General features: G+C 36.7%; 1 protein-coding gene across 2 annotated transcripts in view; it reads left to right on the forward strand.

Annotated features, from left to right (window-relative positions):
• Window positions 1-21,245, forward strand: part of DIAPH2 (diaphanous related formin 2) — an 897,660-nt gene that overhangs the window by 687,414 nt on the left and 189,001 nt on the right. For both annotated transcript variants that reach the window (XM_027086071.1, XM_027086072.1), the window contains exon 26: window positions 8,386-8,521. In XM_027086071.1, coding sequence (XP_026941872.1) covers window positions 8,386-8,521 — 136 coding nt within the window. The remainder of the gene's footprint in view (window positions 1-8,385; window positions 8,522-21,245) is intronic.

Below are 21,245 nucleotides of genomic sequence, written 5' to 3' on the forward strand. Positions count from 1 at the left end.
CCACAATCTCATAAGGTGTGTTGAACCTTAAGTAAGACAATGCATGTATTTCATTATTAGTCTACATAGCAAAATGTTCTATGATGTTTTTGTTTCTTAGATTTGTCAAATACAGTATATAAACCCCAGAATTTTCCCCAAAAAATTATCGTTCATTTTATCTATATCTTTTTTCTCATGGCTCAAGAAGGCAACTTCTGTCATCTGTTCAAAGGTTTGGGGTGTGAGAGAGATTGTGTGTTTCATTTCTTCATAGTTTTAACTGATATTGCACGATTTCCATATCAAAAAGGAGTCTTCCTTCTCCCCAGTGCACATGAGCATATGTGAGCCTGCTCCTGGGCTAGAGGAAATGGAGTACAGATCCTGAATTGGTACTGCCCAACTGTGGAATTATATAATAATAATAACCAGCCCATTTACTGCATACTTCTTCTATGTGCCAGGCACTGTGCTTAATTGCTTTCGATGCAATATCACATTAAATCACAAACCAACACTGTGAAGTACAGTTATTTCGTAGATCAGCAGAGCAGGCTTAACACAGTTAAGTAAGTGACCCAAAGTGATAAAGCATGATGGTCGCTAGGCAGCTAGGATTTAAACCGGATCTCTCAGCTCCTAAAAGCCATCCTGTGTTCACAAGGGTATGCTGCTCTACTCAGAGTGTTTGGATTATGGGTCCTGATTTGAGAGGAACAAAATAAATAGGCCTCTTTCCCATTATTTTTACTCTGGGAATAAAATTTCTGGGTCAGGAAACTTTAGAAATCTTATCAACAAGATGCATTAAAAAATGGAGCCGTAGAATCATCATACCTATCTAAGAAAGATAGAAATGTACAGTATCCAAGTCAGCTCTTCTTTGATTTAAATTTTAAGTGTTCTATATTACTTTAAAAGAGGTGATTAAAAGAAACAATTTCAAATTCTAAAGAGGTTAGCATAAAACAGAAAGAAGGTAAAAGAAAAAAAGAGCTCCAAAAGCACTGTTTGAATTAAAGCTAAAAGAGGATCAGGTCCTAGGACAGTTCAAGATAAAAGGTGTGGAGAGAATTTCACCTATTTCATTGAGTTTTCATTAAAGAATTATCTCGGTGACTCACATTTAGTGTATAAAAAGATTTTCAATATAATACGTACCAGGTTTCTTTATATTGTTGCCAAATGATTTGACTCAGTACCATCTGCGAATCCTTCTAATATCCCTGATGTATGAAGAAACACTCAGGGGCATGATCACAGTGTGCCTCTGGCACCAATGTTGCCAATTTGTTCACCAGGACATTTCCAATACATTCTTTTAAGGTTATGTAACTCTCTTCTAGCACAGCTTCCGATACTGAAATGAATCACAATCTTGACAAGTGTATTCACACAGGTACCCAGGATGATCCAAAACTCAAAAGAGAAAAGATTACATTTCTAAGTTTTTTTTTTCATGAGTGCCAAGTGATGGTGATATATATGGATTTTAAAAATTACCTTAGGTGCCAATAATATGGTACAGTTATAAATTATGTTCAGTATGCTTATGAGGGTAGATGGTGTCAAGATGCTACATTTCTAGTCCTGGGTCATGTCTTCCAAAAAGACATCATCCTCATGTCTTCCAAAAAAGAGGGAGGGGGTTGTGCAGAATAAACTATTGAAAACACATGAGGTAACATGTGCTTACTGTTTAAACTTTCAGATGTTTCTTTTACACATAATAATCACTGCCATCATGTATTGAGCATTTCTCTGTACCAGGCATCGTCTTCAGTGTTTTATATAAACATTATTTCCCTTAATCTATTTAACAACCCAGCGATTTCAGTAGTAGTGTCTGCATTCTACAGATGTGGAAACTAAAGCTCAGAGAAATGAAGTAACTAACTTGTTCAAGGTCACACAGCTTTTAGGATAAGTGATGGGAGTTTAGATATGAAACCAGGTTAAGGTGACTCCAAGATCCATTTTTCTTCCTAATTGCTCCACTTCTCCATCCCTCAAATATACTTTGGCTTCCAGTGAGATCACAGTGTTCACAAAGTGCTTCTGAAGTGAGCATGGGATAAAAAGCCATTGAAGGCAATGGGAGTAAGGAAAGGGTTTTGGTGGGAGGTGATTTTTGTTTTTAAATATCACAAGGTTAGAAGATGCTGGGTTTGTGTAGACCTGACATGAAAGAAGCTGGCATCTGAGCCTCTTGGAATTTTCGAAAAAAGTTTCATCCATTTCGTAAAGCTTAATTGGAATATATGAGAGGTCTTAGCATTTACATGAGCTTTTTTTTTTTTTTTTTTGCATATGACATTTTTAGTCCATAGGTCTCATTTGTTAATTATGCACAACAAGGGAAATAAGATTTGTAATTTATTCATACTTTTCAGTAAGGCAATAGAGTCTTACAATCAGTGAGAGACTTAAAATGAGGTTAGTGAATACATTTTGCAGTAAATCCTAGAGACAATTTTTGTTACATTTTGCTCCCTCTGTGCTTTTTCCTGACTCTTGAAAAATAGATATGCCAGTAAAACTAAGACTTTTTTTCTGTAAACGTTTCTTATCTTGTATGAGGTTACTACCAAAAAACTTTCTCAATTAGCAGCATCCTTTTAGCAGAACATAGTTCTGTACATTGACAGAATCTAATCAGCTGGCATTCCCAGCCCTAAGAAATAATGATTGACGCTTACTTGAGAATCATGTTGAAGTAGAGGAGTTAGCATTTTAAAATGTTTAGTGAGGCTTAACAAATATACAGTGTTGTTAACCACAGTCAATTATTTAAAGGTTTTTTTAAAAAAATTCTGAGCTCAAATTTGCTCCTGTTGCTTTTATTCTTTTAATCATTTGGGTTTTGTTTTATAGGAATTAGGGTGAAAAGAATGCATCCCATCCCTCAAAAGGGTTCTCTCCCCATCGGCTTTCACATTTTTGGGAGAGTTAAACAAAGTCTTGAAATTTCCTATCTTGCTCTCTAGTAAAACTAAAGGTTGTTGATATGAAACCATAGTTAAGATTTCCCTTTCTCTTTTTAAATTTATTTCTTAAGGAGAGAGAAGTAAACAGGCACGTGTTTCCCACCCCTAATTTCCTAAAGCCAGAGTCAAAGAGTGAAACCACCAAGAGGAATAGGATGTTCTTTTTAGGCCTTCATGAGGCCTCTTCATGAAGACAGAATTGGTGATATCAGAACTGAATCTTACTCCACAGTCTGTGTTGCTTGAAAAATATATGCCTTTGTAGATGCGTTCATTCATTTCTATTAATGCCAAACCACAGAAATTATTTTCTTCTTCTGTTTCGGTCTCTTTGGGATTGCACATGCCATTTCAAATTGTGTGACTGTTTTGTAGTTAAATTTATCCCTAAAACATTTAAGATGTGAACTGATGAACCTTTTACTTGGTCTGTTTCATTGTTTATAGATTTACATTCATGGTGTTTTAGTAGTGCCAGTTGCAAGTCTACCTTTCATATAGAAATTTAACCTATTCACATATGCCAAATTTCTCTACTAGTGATTGAGTGATATTGTTGACTGATTTTCTTCTACCCCGAATTGCATTAGTTCAGATTTTTATATAAACTATTTTTTTAGTTTTACTCTATTTTTAAGAAAGAAAAAGGAATGAAATGTGAAGAATGCTACAGAAATAGTATGATTCAGGTCCATGAATCACATAATGCCTATCAGTGATCTATATCAACATTTCTGTTCTCAAAATATAGTTTAGATTTGGGCTTTCTTGTGTTTTTATAATTATTCTACTGTCTTCATTACATAATCTTAGTCTATAAAAGGATGCTTATAAAAAATCAACAGTCTTGGGAATAGGATTCCCAAATTTATCACATAAAAATACTGAATGCCCAGTTAAATATGAATTTAGATAAACCATGAAAAAATCTTTTGTTAGCAATGTGTCCCAAATATTACATGATTTTTTTAACATAAATATATCCCAAGTATTGTATGGATAATGAATAATCTTTAGTATCAATGCGTCCCACATATCGCATGAAATTTATTAGTATAAGTATATGCCAAGTATTGAATAGGATATACTTCCACTAAAAAAAATGATTCACGGTTTATCTAAATTCAAGTTTAACTGAGTGTCCTGTTTTTTATCTGACAACTCTACTTGGAAGGCATCATGGTAATGTGAGTGAACATATGTGCTTCTGGTACTTAAGTAGCTGTGTAGCCTTGGGCATCTCACTTAACCTACCTCAACCTAAGTATCAGCATCTGTAAAATGAGAACAAATACTAGGTTTTCTATAAATATTTGAAGTTATTTACTTAAAACACCTGGCACATAATAAATTTCCATTAAACACTAGCTGTTATTATCAGAACAAGGAAGAAATACAAACGCAAGTTACCAGTTTTTTCCATCTTCATAATAAATGACAGCACTCAGCAGTTAAATAGCCCATTAGACTGATAATGGAAGAGTCCACCTGATCTCAGGTGGCCTCAGCCTGCAGCGGCTCGGCTCGAAGCAGGCTTTCGGTTCCCGGCCAGAGATTGAGGTCGGGTTTCCTATGGCCGGTTCTTTTGATTTGCCTGGTTCAGAGTCCCTGTTTGGCTCAGGATCCTCCCCTGTGTGCGCACGCGTCTCTCAGCCAAGATGGATTCTACCAAAGAGGCCTGTGGGTAGTTGGCACCACTTACTGTGGGGTGGCGCCCCCTCCCTTTTTGACCTCCAAGGAGCTTTCTAGTTGGGAAGGTTTCCTTGACTTTGAGAATGAGAAAAATGTGGTCTCCTATCTTCTAGCTGGGCAGGGCCCAGCCTCCTCTCTCAATTGTCCTGCTATTCTCATCTTGGAGTATCGGTCCACAGAGAACGAATCTCCAATTGCTTTCCCTGGGTTGCAGGGGGTGGCCCATCTACCTCCTGCCTCACACCCAGATGTTGGTTGATTGTTTACCAGATCAGAGATTTGACTGATAATAAAATGTACACAAGCATTAACCTCCCTTCTCTCCTCTGCTACTCACCTTCTCTCATGTTACCAAAGATCATGCAACTTGTTAATATCAGAGCCTGAATGTATTGCCTTTGCACATTGTCTTTTTATTCTAAGTTACAATTTTATTTCAATCCTGCCTTTTTCAAACATCTACTTTTTTAAATTGTATTATTTTTTATTGAGATATAATTTACATATCATAAAATTCACTGTTGTGCAGTATACAATTCAGTGGTTTTTAGTATGTTCACAAGGTTCTGCAACCATCACCACTACATAATTCCAGAACATTTTCATCATGCCCAGAAAGAAACCCCATTCTCATTAGCAGTCACTCTGCATTCCCCCCTCGTCCTTCCCCTGGCAACCACTAATCTACTTTGTCTCCATGGATTTACCTATTCTGGACATTATATATAAATGGAATCATAACCATATGTGGCCTTTTGTGTCTTCTTTCACTGAGCGTAATATTTTAAGGTTCATCCATGTTGTGGCATGTATCAGTACTTTATTCTTTTTATGCTTGAATAATATTCCATCATATGGATATATATGTACCACATTTTGTTTATCCATTTATCAGTTGGTGGACATTTGGGTTGTTTCCACTTATTGGCTATTAGAAATGATGCTGCTAATGAACATTCTTGTACAAGTTTTTGTGTGAACACGTGCTTTCTTTTGTCTTGGATATATACCTAGGAGTGGAATTGTTGTGTCATATTATAACTCTATGTTTAGCATTTTGAGGAACTCAGACAGCTTTCCAGGATGACTCATTATTCTACATTCACACCAGCAATACAAAGCATTCCAATTTCTCCAATTCTTCATTTATTATGATCTGTTTTGTTGTTTTTTATTATAGCCATCCTAGTGTTCATGAAGTGAACTGTGGTTTTGATTTGCAGTTCCCTAGTGATTAATGATGTTGAACATCTTTTCAAATACTTATTGGCTCTTTATCTTCTTTGCAGAAATATCTATTTAAATTGTTTGCCCATTTTTAGTTGGGTTATTTATCATTTTATTGTTGAGTAGTAAGAGTTTTTATATATTCTTATCAGATATATGATTTGCTGATATTTTCTCCCATTCTGTGGGTTATCTCTTCACTCTCTTGACAGTGTTCTTTTTTGTTTTTATTTTTTCCTCCCTTTTGGCCACCCCACACAGCTTGCTGGACCTTAGTTCCCCAACCAGGGATCGAACCTGGGCTCTGGCAGTGAGAGTGCCGCGTCCTAACCACTGGACCCCCAGGGAATTCCCTTGGCAGTGTCCTTTGATGGATAAAAGTTTTTGGTTTTTATGAAGTCTTATTTATCTATTTTTTCCCTTTGGTTGTTTGTGCTTTTGGTGTCATCCACATTGTCTTTCTTCCATGAAGAATAAAACAAACACTAAACCCTGAGAAGAGAGACATGAGTTATTTTCCCAACTTTGCAATTACATAAATGTGTGACCTTAGGCAAGTATTTAAACTCATTCAGAACCCAGTTTCCACATCTGCAAAAAGAAGCTGGATTCAGCAGAGCAGACGATTTGCAATTTGGGGTGAATAAATTAATCTCTATGAAACCCCCTATGTTAGCGGTTTTCAACCTGGGTAACATTTGGCAATCTCTGGAGACAATTTTGGTTGTCAGAACCGGGGAGGGGTGCTACTGGCATCTAGTCAGTAGAGGTCAGGAGTGCTGCTAAATATCTTACAAGACACAGGGTGCTCCCACAACAAAGAATTGTCTTGCCCCAAATGACAGTAGTGCTGAAGCTGAGAAACCCTGTTCTAAAATTATGACTCTATTATTCAAATTTATTTTAAGTGGTAGTCTTTGAGTTTGTCTGCAGGAGCCAGATTATTTTGTGCTCTTAGCCTAATGTTAGATGTACTAGTGTTACAGGGGCAGGAGAAGGGGGAGGTACCAATAATTCTTGCAAGTCAAGAGAATTTTTTTGAAAGTGTTTTCAAGGCTTTTAAAAACTACTATTACCTTTTAATACGAAGAAAAAATATTTCAATATAGATACCTCCAGGCCAAGGCTTGTAGATGTATTCTTGTTATTGAATCCTTTTCTTTAGGATTTCTGGAACAAAATAGCTTTTGTGAGATAGTTGGTACATGCTGTGAAGTATGTCTGATGAATCATAAGAGGAAAAAAACCCAGAACGACTTAATGGAAGGAACTTGCAGTCGGTGTGTCTCTGCATTAGTGATTTCTCTAAAATGACTATTCTCTAAAATACTATTAGTCCAGCAGAACAATTTACTCCAGCGTTCTCCCATACGGTCTACTGGAATGTACTGATTACCTTGAGTTCCACAGATAATCTATCCAAAATAAAATAGACAATAGCTTGAAATATGCTTCAGCACTCTTAAAGATCTTGGCATGTAAAAAGCTATTAAACGTGCAGGTGTTTCTTTCCTGTAATAATATAGATGGAATGGTGACCACCTCCACCACACCCACCCACCACTATCATTGTCATAGACAAGGTGTTCTAAGTATTTTATAAATGTATCTCATTTTTCTTACAAAAATCTTATCACGTAGTTAAAAAAAAACATTTTTCAGATAAGGGGAAAATGTAAAATAGAGTGGTACAATACCTGCTAAGCCATATTTTCCTATTAAACTTTTTCTTTTTTTTTTTTTTTTTTTTTTTGCGGTACGCGGGCCTCTCACTGTTGTGGCCTCTCCCGTTGCGGAGCACAGGCTCCGGTCACGCAGGCTCAGCGACCATGGCTCACGGGCCCAGCCGCTCTGCGGCATGCGGGATCTTCCCGGACCGGGGCACGAACCCATGTCCCCTGCATCGGCAGGCGGACTCTCAACCACTGCGCCACCAGGGAAGCCCTAAACTTTTTCTTATGTATCAAAACTATTTCATATTTCAACCACAGAGACAATATATTTATTGTTAAAAAATCTGTGAACATTCATGTTTCGAATTTTCTAGCACCCCAGGTAATAGCAGTTAAAGCCTGAGTTACATATAATTTTTTTTCAAGAAGAATTATCTTACGATTATTTCTTTCTCTCAAAAGTATATGGGGGCTTCCCTGGTGGCGCAGTGGTTGGGAGTCCGCCTGCTGATGCAGGGAACGTGGGTTCGTGTCCTGGTCCAGGAGGATCCCGCGTGCCGCGGAGCGGCTGGGCCCATGAGCCGTGGCTGCTGGGCCTGCGCGTCTGGAGCCTGTGCTCCACAATGGGAGAGGCCACAATAGTGAGAGGCCCACGTACCGCAAAAAAAAAAAAAAAAAATGTCTATGAATGTACCTCAAAGCTGCTGTAATACTTTTCCATCTCTGAGCACCCACACTTGTGTGTATAGAATTTTAATGTTGTACAACTCCTCCAATATATACATAATGGAATAATTTTTGTTTAACTTTGTTTATTTGTACAGGAAGCAGTGAAAGAAAACAACAAGAGAAAAGAAATGGAAGAGAAGACTAGGAGGGCAAAGCTTGCAAAAGAGAAAGCTGAACAAGAAAAGTTAGAACGCCAGAAGAAAAAGAAACAACTCATTGATATAAACAAAGGTATGAAGTGCTTCCGTTTTTTAAGAAAGAGGTATGAAGTGCAAAATAATTGCACTTAATTATTGATAATTTTGAATTATAAAGTGAATAATGGTTTTGGTAGGAAATTCACAATATTATTAGTTACTTGTATCAAATGTCTTTCATGTTATTATCTGTATTTCTTTTCATCCTGCACTGAACACAGGCTTTCAGATAACAAATGCAAGGTAATATGTTGTTGCAACACTCTTTTTTTCTTCATTTATTTTACCAAATCATACTATGTTCTGGATGAGGCAGTGGTAAGAGAAGAAGAGAGTGAGATGAAAAGAGAAACACTGGTCTGAGGAGATGAGCCTTATGGCTCTAATTTTATTTTGTTGACACATGTCTGTTGACAGTACAGTAATAATTAACACCCTCTCTTGGGGGCTTGAACATTTCAAGTCATAGTGGATATTGACAGCACTGTTATAAGTTGCAAAAAAAATAGGGAGAAGCACCTTGTCCAGCTGTGAGCCTACAAACAAAATACTGATATATCCACATAGTATAAAGTAAGTTGTTTTCTTGGTTAGCAAGAATGACTGTATAGTAAAGGTGGATTTTTTTGGTTTGGTTTGGTTTTCTTTTTAAAGAAGAGAGGGTAAGGAAAGAAAGTGATCAGCACCAGGTAGCTGCAACTTAAGAATGCAAAAGCATAGCCTTTGCCACTGAGGGTTAGAGAATTGAAAAACAAAACAAAATCTGAACAAGATGCAAGATAATATGATTAATATGGACCACCTATTTCTAAGTATAATGATATTAAAAATTGCAAGCACTGTATAATGTTGACTGTGTGCCATATTTTAAGTAAGTTAATCTTCATAACATCTCTGTGAGGTAGGTACTATTATTATCTCATTTTACAGATGAGGAAACTGAAGCTCATAGAAATTAAGGAACTTGCCAAGGTCACACAAATGGAAGTATTAGCAGCAAGATTAAAATCTAAGTAGTCTGGCAATAGAATCTTTGCACTTATAAATGCCATTGTCAAATAATAATAACAATAACAACAACAGCAACAGCTAACATATAGTACTTACTGTGTACTAAGAACTGTTCTAGGAATTTTATGCATTTGAACACATTTAATCCTCATAAAACCCTAGTAGGAGGGTGCTACTATCTCATTTTTAGATGAGGAAACAGACACAGAGAAGTTAAGTGAGTTGCCCAAGTTAACAAAAATAGTAAGAGGTAGAACCAAGATCTGAGCCTAGGCAGTCTGTGGCCAAAGTTAATTATTAATTATTATTACATATTGTTAATCATAGTCAGTTACTCTGTAGTAATGTCTCTTAATGGCGAATCTTCTGAAATAATATCTATACCATTCTTCTTCATATCTCTAAAATACATAAAATTTTTCAGGAATTGACTGCAGTTTATCTTTTTACCCAGGAAATAAATATAATTTTAAAAGATGAGAAAAGTATATAGAAGGGATACAACAAGATCCTACTGTATAGCACAGGGAGCTATATTCAGTAGCCTATTAAAAACCATAATGGAAAAGAATATGAAAAAGAATATATATATATATATATATATTTTTTTTTTTTTTAAATAAATGGCTATGATTTACTCGGGGGAAAATGGAGCACGACAGTACTTGTAAGCCACTACACAGATGTGCCGACATCCCCAATTTTATAAGTGAGGCAGAATCTCAGTGCAACATTTGGGTCTTGCAAATACAAACACACACACACTCACACATACACTCACATACACACACACTTCAAGGTACCCACCTGTAATACTGAAGGTGTGGAGATTGAGGTGTTTTTCACTCCAGTGTTTCTTTGCTGATTCATGCCCACGCCATAAAATCCATGTTAAAGGCGAGGTCTTTCCCCGAACTTGATTATTTTCTGTCTCCTTGGATTGGGTGGGACATATCTCACTCAATTAGGAAAAGTACTAGAGCACAGTATTTGTAGGAAGTTCTCGCTTAATAGGTGATGGAGTCAGTAGAACTGTGCTGAATGTTAGTTCCCTTACGTGCATGAAGGAGTACTGAGAGAAGAGGCTGGAAGAGGTACAGGACAGACTGTGCATTCACTTGGCTATGCTAAGGGTCTTACCCTGAGAGCTGTGGGAAACCTATGAATGTTTCTAAATGGGAAAGTGATACGCTTTTTTCTTAGAAAGATCATTTTGACAGAAGCATAGAGAATGGACTGGAAAGGCAACAGCCTGAGACAACAGAGGTTAAGAGGTTATCATTGTCCTGACAAGAGATGATGGTGGCCTGAACTAATGCAGTGGTAGTGAGGTTACAGAAGTCACCAATAAGAGGTGTATTAGATTCTCTAGGTTGTGGATATGCAGAGACAGGTCTATCTTAAGGAATTGGCTTGCATGATTATGGAAGCTTGCAAGTCCAAAATCTGCAGGGTAGGATGGCAGCCTGGAGACCCAGGGAAGAACCAGTGTTGCAGTTCAAGTCCAAGGGCAGTCTGCTGGTAGAATTCCCTCTTGCTCAGGGGAGATCAGTTTTTTGATCTATTCAGGCCTTCAGCTGATTAGATGAGGCCCACGTACATTACAGAGGGCAATCTGCTTTACTCAAAATCCACTGATTTAAATGTTTATCTCATCCAAAAACACCCTCAGAAAAACATCCGGAGTAATGTTTAAACAAATATCTGGACACCATGGCCCAGCCAAGCTGACACATAAAATTAACCATCACCAGAGGGTTGTTAAAAGGTAGAACTGACTGACGCTGATGATTTTAGAAGTGGGAATTAATTGAAGGAAGCATTAAAGAAGGTGGTACTCTTCATAAAGAAAAAACAGTTCAAGAATAGAGCAGACTTTATCAGGAGGGTTATAATGATTAGTGACATTTTGAAGCTGTTTCATTTTCAGAAACCTTGTAAAGATGGGAAATGTCTAAGAAGCCATTGTGTGTGTGTGTGTATGAAACTCAGGAAAGAGGTTTAGACTAGACAGACAGACTTGGGGATCATTGATTTTTGATGATTAAAGTTAGGGTATATTAGTTTGCTAGGGCTTCTGTAACAAAGTACCACAAACTGGATGGCTTAGGACAACTGGAATTTATTGTCTCACAGTTCTGGAGGACAGACGCCTGAAATCAAGGTGTAGGCAGTGTCCTGCTCTTTCTGAAGACACTAGGGAAGGACCCATTCCAGGCCTCTCTCCTAGCTTCTGTTAGTTCCTTGGCTTATGGCAGCATAACTTCAGTGGTCACATGGCATTCTCCCTGTGTGCACGTCTGTCTCTTCACATGGTGTTCTTTTTATTAGGACACTAGTCATGTTGGATTAGGGGTCCAACCTAGTCTAGTTTAAATTCACCTTAATTAATTACACAATTTATCTTATAACATATGAGTTTGAATGAGATCACAGGGTAAAGTATAAATCAGAAGTTCTGAAAGTATTTGGTCTCAGAACCCATTTACACTCTTAAAAATTATTGAGGACCTCCAATACCTTTTGCTTATTTGGGTTATACGTATTGACATTTATTATATTAGAATTTAAGCGGAGACATAGTAAATAAAATTATTTAAGAAATAATTTTAAAAGTATTTATTAATTCTATTAAAATAAACTATTATGTGTTAAATAACATTTTTTTTATGAAGTGTAGCTTTATCTTCCAAAATCTCCCCTTCAAAAAACTTAGTAAGAAGAGAAAAAAATAGTGTTGTAAATCTCTTCAAAATCTGGCTTAATGAAAGACAGCTTGATTCTCATACCTGATTCTACATTCAGTCTAATGCGATATTGTTCATCATGTAGCTTCTAGAAAGCACTATACACTCATGAAAGAATGAGAGAGAAAAAGGCAAAAATGTGTCAGTATTCTTATGAAGATAGTTTCAACCTTGCAGATCTGAAATGATCTCAGAGGTCTCCACAAGTTCCCAGATTACACTTTTGAGACTCTCCCAGGTGAATAGTGAAAAGAGGAAGGAGTCAAGGCAGAGTCTGTCCAGTTTTGTGCCGAGAACATAATCTTGTTCCCACATCACACTGCCCCCCTCCCCGACCTCCACCCCAAGTATGTATCAAGCTTTCACTATTTCCTTAAAAACATACCTACAATAGAAAGAAAAAAAGAAAGAACCTATTTTGATTGTGTCTATAATATGTATATATTTTCATTTGCCAAGATTTGATTGATGACCTCTTCAAACATCATTGAAGGCATAGTATATAGATCCAAATAAGTCTTTTATGCAAATGCTTAGCTGAATGATCTGAATGTGAAAGACACACTTTAAAATAGGATTAATCTTTTGTATACTCTTACCATATCTCTATTTACAGATCAATTAAATAATAAACTTCACCATTAGGTTCTTGATTTGTGGCCCATATGTGGCAAGTACTTATTATTGTTTTTATTGTAATATTATTTTACACTTGAGTATATGTTTGTTAGTACTTATAAATATGTTTTTAAAAGAGATCCTTCCATTGAAATTGTATAGTCTTAAGAAGATGAAAAGATGCAGAAAAGAAAGAATAAGAATAGAGTTGGGTAATTGGGTGTCAAGATGGAGCTCAGTATCGGTGAGTTTCTTAGTATCTTATAAAAGATGCTGTTGTTAACTAGGTGGAAGTCAGTTGCAGGTATTCTGAGAGCCTGGGAGGAGGCATGATGGAGCTACGTAAAAGGTGAATCCATGTTAGAAATGAGAACGAGGTGCCATAGAGAACTTTGAAATGTGTCCAACTAGAATGGTGTTATCCACTTTCCACTGAAAGAGAACTGATATAGAACATTTGATTGCCATTGTGAGATACATATAATTTAAACTGTAGAGATAGTTCATGCACATGTGACTAGAGATACATACCATTGGAACCCGGGGATCTGACCTGTAACAAAGGTAGTCAAGTAAACAGCCTCTTGGGTAAAGAAAGCCACTTGAAAATTACAAACAACTTTGAAAACACAAATACCCTTTCTGTAAAGTTTCTATTTCATATCAACTTAGCAAAATTGCCAACCCCTCCCTTTTAAAAAATCTCCTGTTCCCATATAGCTGATAAGTAACAACAACAATATATATTTATCTGGCATGCAAAATTATATGCATTCATCATGAGGAAATATTCTGGAATCTAATTATTCAGAAGAATAATAGGATAAAGCAACCACAAAAGATTATTTCTATAATCTAGATGTGATCAGCTGAGCTCAGAATTAAGTAAAGGTATCATGGAAACCAAGCAGCCAGAGAGTTATACCTTTTCAATTAAATCCATTAAAAAATGCCATGTTTCATGGCTCCATTTTGAAAGAATTAGAGATCCAAAGTCAAAGGCCATGATAAGAAATAGTATTTTTTTAATTGTAAAAGAGAAAAAAGACATGGTTATATATTAAAGAGACCATCATTTGCAAACATTAAGTGGCATGCCTAAAAAGTTATTAAAGTCTGTACATTAAAAAAGTGGAGATCAGTCCTAGCTCTGCCACCTACTCACTTTATGACCTTGTTCTGTTCCTTCATCTCTTCATGCCTCAGTTACCTCATCTGTAATGGAGGATAATGACATTTACCTCCTATCATGTTAGTGAGGATTAAATGAGATAATTAAGTACAGTATATAACAAAGGGCCTAGAATATTCTTGCTGCTGCTGATGGAAGAGTCATTTTGTGCTCATTGGAGAATCAGAAAAAAGTTCAAGACAGTTCAAGACATAGTCCCCATCCTTTCTAGTTTACAATTTTGTCATAGAGATGTGTAGGGGAGGAGAAACTGTTCATTGGCTGGGGCCCTGTAAACTACACTGACAAAAGACGGGTTAGCAGGAGAAAAATGAACAGATTTATTAATACATGCATTGTGCATACACCTGGCAGCATTCGGTGATGAGTAACTCAGAGGGGTGGTTAGAACGTGGGCTTATATAGCATCTTAGCAAAAGAATAATACATTTTGAGAAGTTTTTAGATGAGACAAAGGAAGAGGACTTTGAGTTTCTAGTGTGGCAAATTGTGGGAAGATAAATATATGGGGGTACTAATGGAAGATAAGGGCTAGTTAGTAAATTGTTATGTAGGTTCCTCTGGTGCCATTTCTGGACGGATAAGAGTCTACCTAGAGTAGTCTCTGGCGAATAACTTCTGTTATTCCTGGTAAAGAGTAATAGAGGGACACCTTTACAAATTTATATCCTGCTTTTAAGGAAATAGCTAGAGGGCCGAGAGCTTTTCTGCTATCTGCTTCTTCTCACTTACCTTCAGCTCGAAATAATCCTTATGCCAAAGTGGCATAGCTTTGGGTGACATTCTGCTACTCTTCAGGTGTAATAAAGCTGAATCAGCAAACAGTGTACCGATAAATAATAGAGATCATTTCGAACTATCTAAAATGGGAGATCAATGAGATCTGGTAAAATGACGTAAGGCTTCGTGGAGAAGGCTAAATATGGTCTCTGAATGTATCCGTTGAACTAGATGCTGAAGGATGGGTAATATTTAGCTAAAGCAGGGGCGAGACTATTCAAGTAAATGGGACTAACGTCAGCAGTGGTGCACGTCAGCACGGAAGGCAACAGGCCTCACAGAGGATCTGTTCAGTGACCCACAGGGAAGTACATCAAAATGATGACAAGGACAGGTCCTAAGTTCAGGTCTCAGATCTACAACTGAGTAGCCATATAATCTCTGACAAGGTATTTCATCTCTCTGTGCCATAAGTTCCTGCTCTATAAAATGGAATAGTAAAACGTTCCCTTGTTATTGTGAGGGTTAAATGAGGTAACCCACAGAGACTGGTGTTACTAATACTCCAGTCTATCCATTACATGTTGATGTCATTGGTCTCTGATGAATAGTTCAATGTTCAGTAAATATTTTCTCATATTGTCATTGTCCTCGTTGTCGTCGTTGGCAGAGGAGGGTTTGAACTGGGAAACTGTTGGAAAAGTGGGAAGACTGTTGGAAAGACTGTGAAGAGCCTTCCAAGTCAGATGGGAGGTTGTGATGCGATGAGGTAGGAGAGCCAAATTGATTATAGGAATTTGTTCAGGGATCACCCAGGTAGTGAGACACAATACAAGAAAGGAAAGGTGAACACAAGGTAGATGTAGCTGGAAAAGAACAGTGAAAGGTGAAAAAAGAAAAAAAAAAAGGAGTTAGCTCATAGCTAATGCTCTCTTCAAAGGAGTTTCAACCTGTGGCAGTTTAAGAAGGTGGTAACAGGAAAGAAAAATTTCATAAAAGAGATGGAAAAAAAGGCAGTGGGAGTTGGAAGCAGTGCATTTACTGATGGCCTAGACTTTTTTTAAGAACAGCAAGGTTTCATCAATATATAACTATGTATTAATATTTTTTGACATATTAGGTTATTTCATTCATCCAACGAACATTTATTGCACCATTTCCCAAATAATTATAATTAAAGCATGCACAGTAATACACCATTTATTTAAATGTAAAATTGAGAAAGCTAATTTAAATGCAGCAAAAGTATGTTAAATCAATAAATGTACTCTAAAATGTGTGTAATAGTATGTAAACTGTGCAAAGTACTTGGCATAATCTATGTTCTCCAACCTTTGATTATATTAATATAGATGATAATTAACTTAGGGATCACGAAAAATAATTAATTCTGTAGGTAAAGTAAGAAAGCTTACTGAATATTTGTAATATTGGTGAATAAATCTCTTTTCATGTTTCTGGAAGTCAGCAAATTAATTGCAAGGACTTGGAGGAAGCAATAAAAAGAAGTGCATTTAAAAAAGGGTGTTTTGAGATATGGGGAGGGGGAAGGGTAAGGTGTGACAAAGCGAGAGAGAGGCATGGACATGTATACACTACCAAACGTAAGGTAGATAGCTAGTGGGAAGCAGCCGCATAGCACTGGGAGATCAGCTCGGTGCTTTGTGACCGCCTGGAGGGGTGGGATAGGGAGGGTGGGAGGGAGGGAGACGCAAGAGGGAAGAGATATGGGAACATATGTATATGTATAACTGATTCACTTTGTTATAAAGCAGAAACTAACACACCATTGTAAAGCAATTATACTCCAATAAAGATGTAAAAAAAAAAAGGGTGTTTTGAAATTGGAAACTCCAAATGTGATTCTTATGCAAATATTATTTAATCAGGAACAGTTTTGCTCCTCCTTATATAAGATTTTATGGAAATTAGAATTGCCTATTTACTTCTAGTATGATGATAAAGATAGCTACCTGAGTCAGATTTGATGATAAATCAGTCTTCTGAGAGTGAATAAGCAAATTTTAACCAATAAACCTAAACATTTAAGCTCTGTCATTAGTGGTGAATAGCAATTTTATTTTTCTGTTTTCCAAGTTTTAAAATAATTACATCTTATAAGTGAATTAATTCATTTCACATTACATTATTTTAATCTGAATAGATCAAAATTATGTTTCCTAGTGTCATACCCCAGGCATTAAATTATGGTAGCCAGTAGTATAGATTTGAATACCCATAAATAACGGAATTGATCCCAAGTAGTATTAAAGCGCCCCCGATAATATTGGGTTGGCCAAAAAGTTCGGTCAGGTTTTTCTGTAAGATGTTACGGGAAAACCCAACCGAACTTTTTGTCTACCCCTATATAAATTCCTGAGACAAAATGGGTACCACCATTCCGGCATATTTTACAAATGATAGCGAGCAGCTCATAGATGCTAATGCAAAACTAAATATTGACCTAATAAGCCCTATTTATGAAGAAATAAAAGAATATCTGGTTGATATTCCATTTATTTAAATTGCCTTGCTCCCTATATCAGCAAACATTTCAAGAAATCTGTTTATTCAAAATTAGAACTTTTTCTCTTTGTTCTCTAGGTTTGTTTTTTTCAGTGGAAATATGTGGTGTGTGAGTGTGTGTGTTGAGCAATTCACCTAACCCCTCTGACCCTCAGCTTCCTTGCCTATAAAACAGAGGAAAGAATGGCATCCACCTCCCAGGATTTTCATAAGAATGAAATGAGACAATACGTACAAATCTCTTAGCAGTTGCTTGGTACACGGTTAGCACTTAATAAGTGTTAAATGTTGTTATCCCCTTAATAATAATAGTTATTTCAGTGAACATATCATGGAAAACGATTAATAGCAATAATCACTACAATAAAATCTTAGTTGACTAGAAATGCCTAGGGGAAGAGGTGTTTTGACTAACCTGATTTTGTAATTATAAGAAAGCCATTTGGGCATCGGTCTTTATCATTCATAATCTTTCTGAACTCAGTGCACAACCCTCCTCTGACTCACCCAAATACCTTCCCCCAACCCCCAGTATTTTTGGCTTCACATTTTACACAGGTGAAAATGTGCCACACATAGTGTTTAAATATAAGTTTGTACATACAGTCAGCCCACAATATATAGATCATTGGTAAATCAATAGAAATTTGTTATTGTCTCTGGACCTGTATTCAGAGCATGAGTGATCATTGCAAACAAGTGTTGGAGAGTGGGCTTCATCTGTTCTAATTCCAGAATACACTCTAGATTAATCGAAAGTTCTGGTTATTTTTCCAGTAGTCTATTTGAGCCACTTATCACTAGTAATGTTTTTCTGACCTCATGCTAGAATAATTACATTTCTGGCATCGGTTCACTGGAAATAAGTGCTAAACTGATTCTGTCTGCCTTAGCAGTAAAACAAATTTCTACACCAACTAAAAGTATTCTTTTAAATGGGAGACAAAAATAAATATGCAAAACAAGATAGGTAATACACTTTAGATCTCATTAAGAGTTCTTACATTCTAAATGCAGAAACTCCGATTTGCAAAAACTCTAAGAACTGTCTTCAGTGTGTTGAGCATTTAACAAGATTTCGTCAGTTCTTATGTAGAAGATGAGTACTGCTGGCAGTTACAAATTTGGCTTTTCTCTACAGTATGTGCTTGTTGCCATGTATGCCTTATGTAACTTCACTAGCCAGAAAACCATGAAAATATTGGAGCAGGTGGGTGAAAACAATCAAATTGACTACATAAGAAATGACCAAAACACATTGTAGATGGCCTAATCATTTATTAGAAACATGCTTCGGTTCCATATTTCAGTATTCTAATTCTTATTACAAAAGTGTCAAATGAATAACAGCTGTTATATACCAACATTGCAATTAACTTGGCTGTGTTCTCAGTCAAATGCATTTAGATTCACATCAGTAATTACACCTAACAGCTTCATAGAACCAATAAGCTGCACTGGACCCAGCTGAGTCTCTAATGACTTCTTTTTCTTTGAATATTATATTTGTTCCACCCACATTGAATCCCTGAGCCCCCGGGCTGCTTCAGAATCAGGGCAAAATCTATTGTTACGCTAAATGTGTGAAAGGTTTATTATGGATGAAAACCTTTCAGTGATTTTTAATTTAATTCTGCAAGTGTTTATTGATTGCCCACAGTGTGCTGAGCAGGGTGACACACCCTAATCATAGTATTGTTGTCTGTTAACTCAGCACCATTAGCCTACTTAAGGGGTTACTAACCGTCAGCCTCTCTGCCTCTGTGTGTGTCTTTTCTGTAAGAAATAATGGCTCTTGCTGCGTATGTATGTATGTGTGTGTGTGTGTGTGTGTGTGTGTGTATCCACTCACACAGGACCATGTGCAGCATATAGCATGTATATTTCATTTTTTTCACGTATTTTAATATATGAAAAATTCTATTTTTCTTCTTTATGTCTAGTCAAGCCTCAGTCCTCAGTCACTCCCTTCGCACATGAACAATCTATAAAGTATATGATATCTTGACTAGTTAGAAAAACATGGGAAAAAAAGATCTTAGTTTAAGAAAGCAGTTATCCCTTTGTTATAATGGTATTAGAAACACATTATAACCTAAACTTAGAATACCTGATTGTCATCTAAATCAACAATTGGCTTTATATACTATTTCATAGTAGCTCAGAAGATGATGGCATGATTCATTTGGGAAGGAAAAAATAATTATCCTTTTAAATGTGCAATTAACTATGGATACGATAATGCTTTTATTTGTTTGAACCAGTATTGGAATCTACTCTAAATGTACATTTTATATAAAAAATAAAATATCTCTTCATCAGAGGAGATATTTTAGAGGTCCTGATTTTGATTTAGTCTTTTACGTTTGCTGAGCCCTGGAGAGGGCTGCCTAGGAATTACTTAGAGCATCGCTAAGCAGGATGTATGGCTATAGGTCTAGGGAGTTGCAGGCATAGCCCTGCTGAGAGTGGGACAGGGTCCCAGGGGTTCTTTACAGACCTTTATGGTTCTGTGGTAGAAGAACCGCATACTGGGTTAGGCTGTGCTGTAATCTGAAAATCAGAATACCTTGTTTTGTTTAAGCGTTTAGTCTCCCATTTTTATAACGTAACTCCGACCCCAATTTATTTTTTAATTTATTAATTGAAATATAGTTGATTTACAATGTTGTGTTAGTTTCAGGTGTACAGCAAAGAGATTCAATTACACATATATATGTGTTCTTTTTCAGATTCTTTTCCATTATAGGTTATTACAAGATATGGACTATGTAGTTCCCTGTGCTATACAGTAGGTCCTTGTTTATCTATTTAATATATAGTAGTGTGTATCTGTTAATCCCAAACTCCAAATTTATCCCCCCACCCCAATTTTTAAGCTAATCATTTTATGTAGTTGAATGTCTGAAGTTGAAGTTTTCCAAATTCCCTGTTTGTCTCACCAATATGTACACATTCCTGGTTTGAGTTGCTACCTCATCTGATTTTCTAGAACAGTATTTCTGTGAAAGGAAAATGTGTTCCCTCTAGTCCTCTTTTGTCGAAAACCCTTTGCACTTCCTTTCTTTTGCCAATTGAACCTTTTTTGAAATGCATCAGTAGGGAGAGCTTGCCTAGCCTTTGCTAGACAAGAGTAGCTGTAGGTGCATTTAAACAATCCAACTTGAAAAGGGGATTTCTCTCTTTTTATTTGAAAACAATTGAAAATGAAAGGTGTGTGTCTCAGGATAGAGTGCTTAAGTGACCTTGCTCTACTGCACTTCAGTATGGTATATGAAACTGCCTCCCCTGTGTCTTTCCCCAGTGTTTTAAAAAGATGCTTTACTTGTTTGAGGCAACTGGTTCTGAGTCAGAGCTCTTTCTGGCATAACCGGAATCCATTATGTTGTTAGGCCTTGTTATACTGTTTTTTGCATCTCAAAGAGTGAATGCAGCTTTGTTCGAAGGGCTATCTGATCATATTTTGAGGGGAAATGGAGATTGAGCTATAGAGGTGAACTATGGCTACATTAAGTTTTAAGTGTACCCACGCTCCATCCCCACAGTACATACAGCCTGGACTTTTCAGTAATCTCATGTAAGCTCCTGTGACCCAGGCATGTTGAAAACTAGCCCCTTTCACCTGAGTAACCGTGACAGTAAATGAAACCCCCTAAAGATACCTCTCTCCTCAAGGGTGGAAAAGGAGGTGGCCGTGAGGGGTTTGCAGTACAGTTTCCAGCCTCCCCTTCCTGTCCCCTCTCCCATTTTAAGACCCCAGAAGAGCAAAGTAAGCATTTTTATAAAGAAATGTATACTGTAAATCAACTAGACTTCAATAAAAAAATATTGATTGATTAAATTTAAAAAAAAAGAAATATACAGGTTCTTTCTTTTAAAATCATAGATAATTATAACCTTAGGAAAAGCTACTGTGTGCTTTGGACTTCAGTAGTTAATGCTTC

The sequence above is a fragment of the Aethalodelphis obliquidens genome, unplaced genomic scaffold (assembly GCF_003676395.1).
Source record: "Aethalodelphis obliquidens isolate GAN/ISIS:26980383/991018 unplaced genomic scaffold, ASM367639v1 scaffold54, whole genome shotgun sequence".
Classification (NCBI taxonomy): domain Eukaryota; kingdom Metazoa; phylum Chordata; class Mammalia; order Artiodactyla; family Delphinidae; genus Aethalodelphis; species Aethalodelphis obliquidens.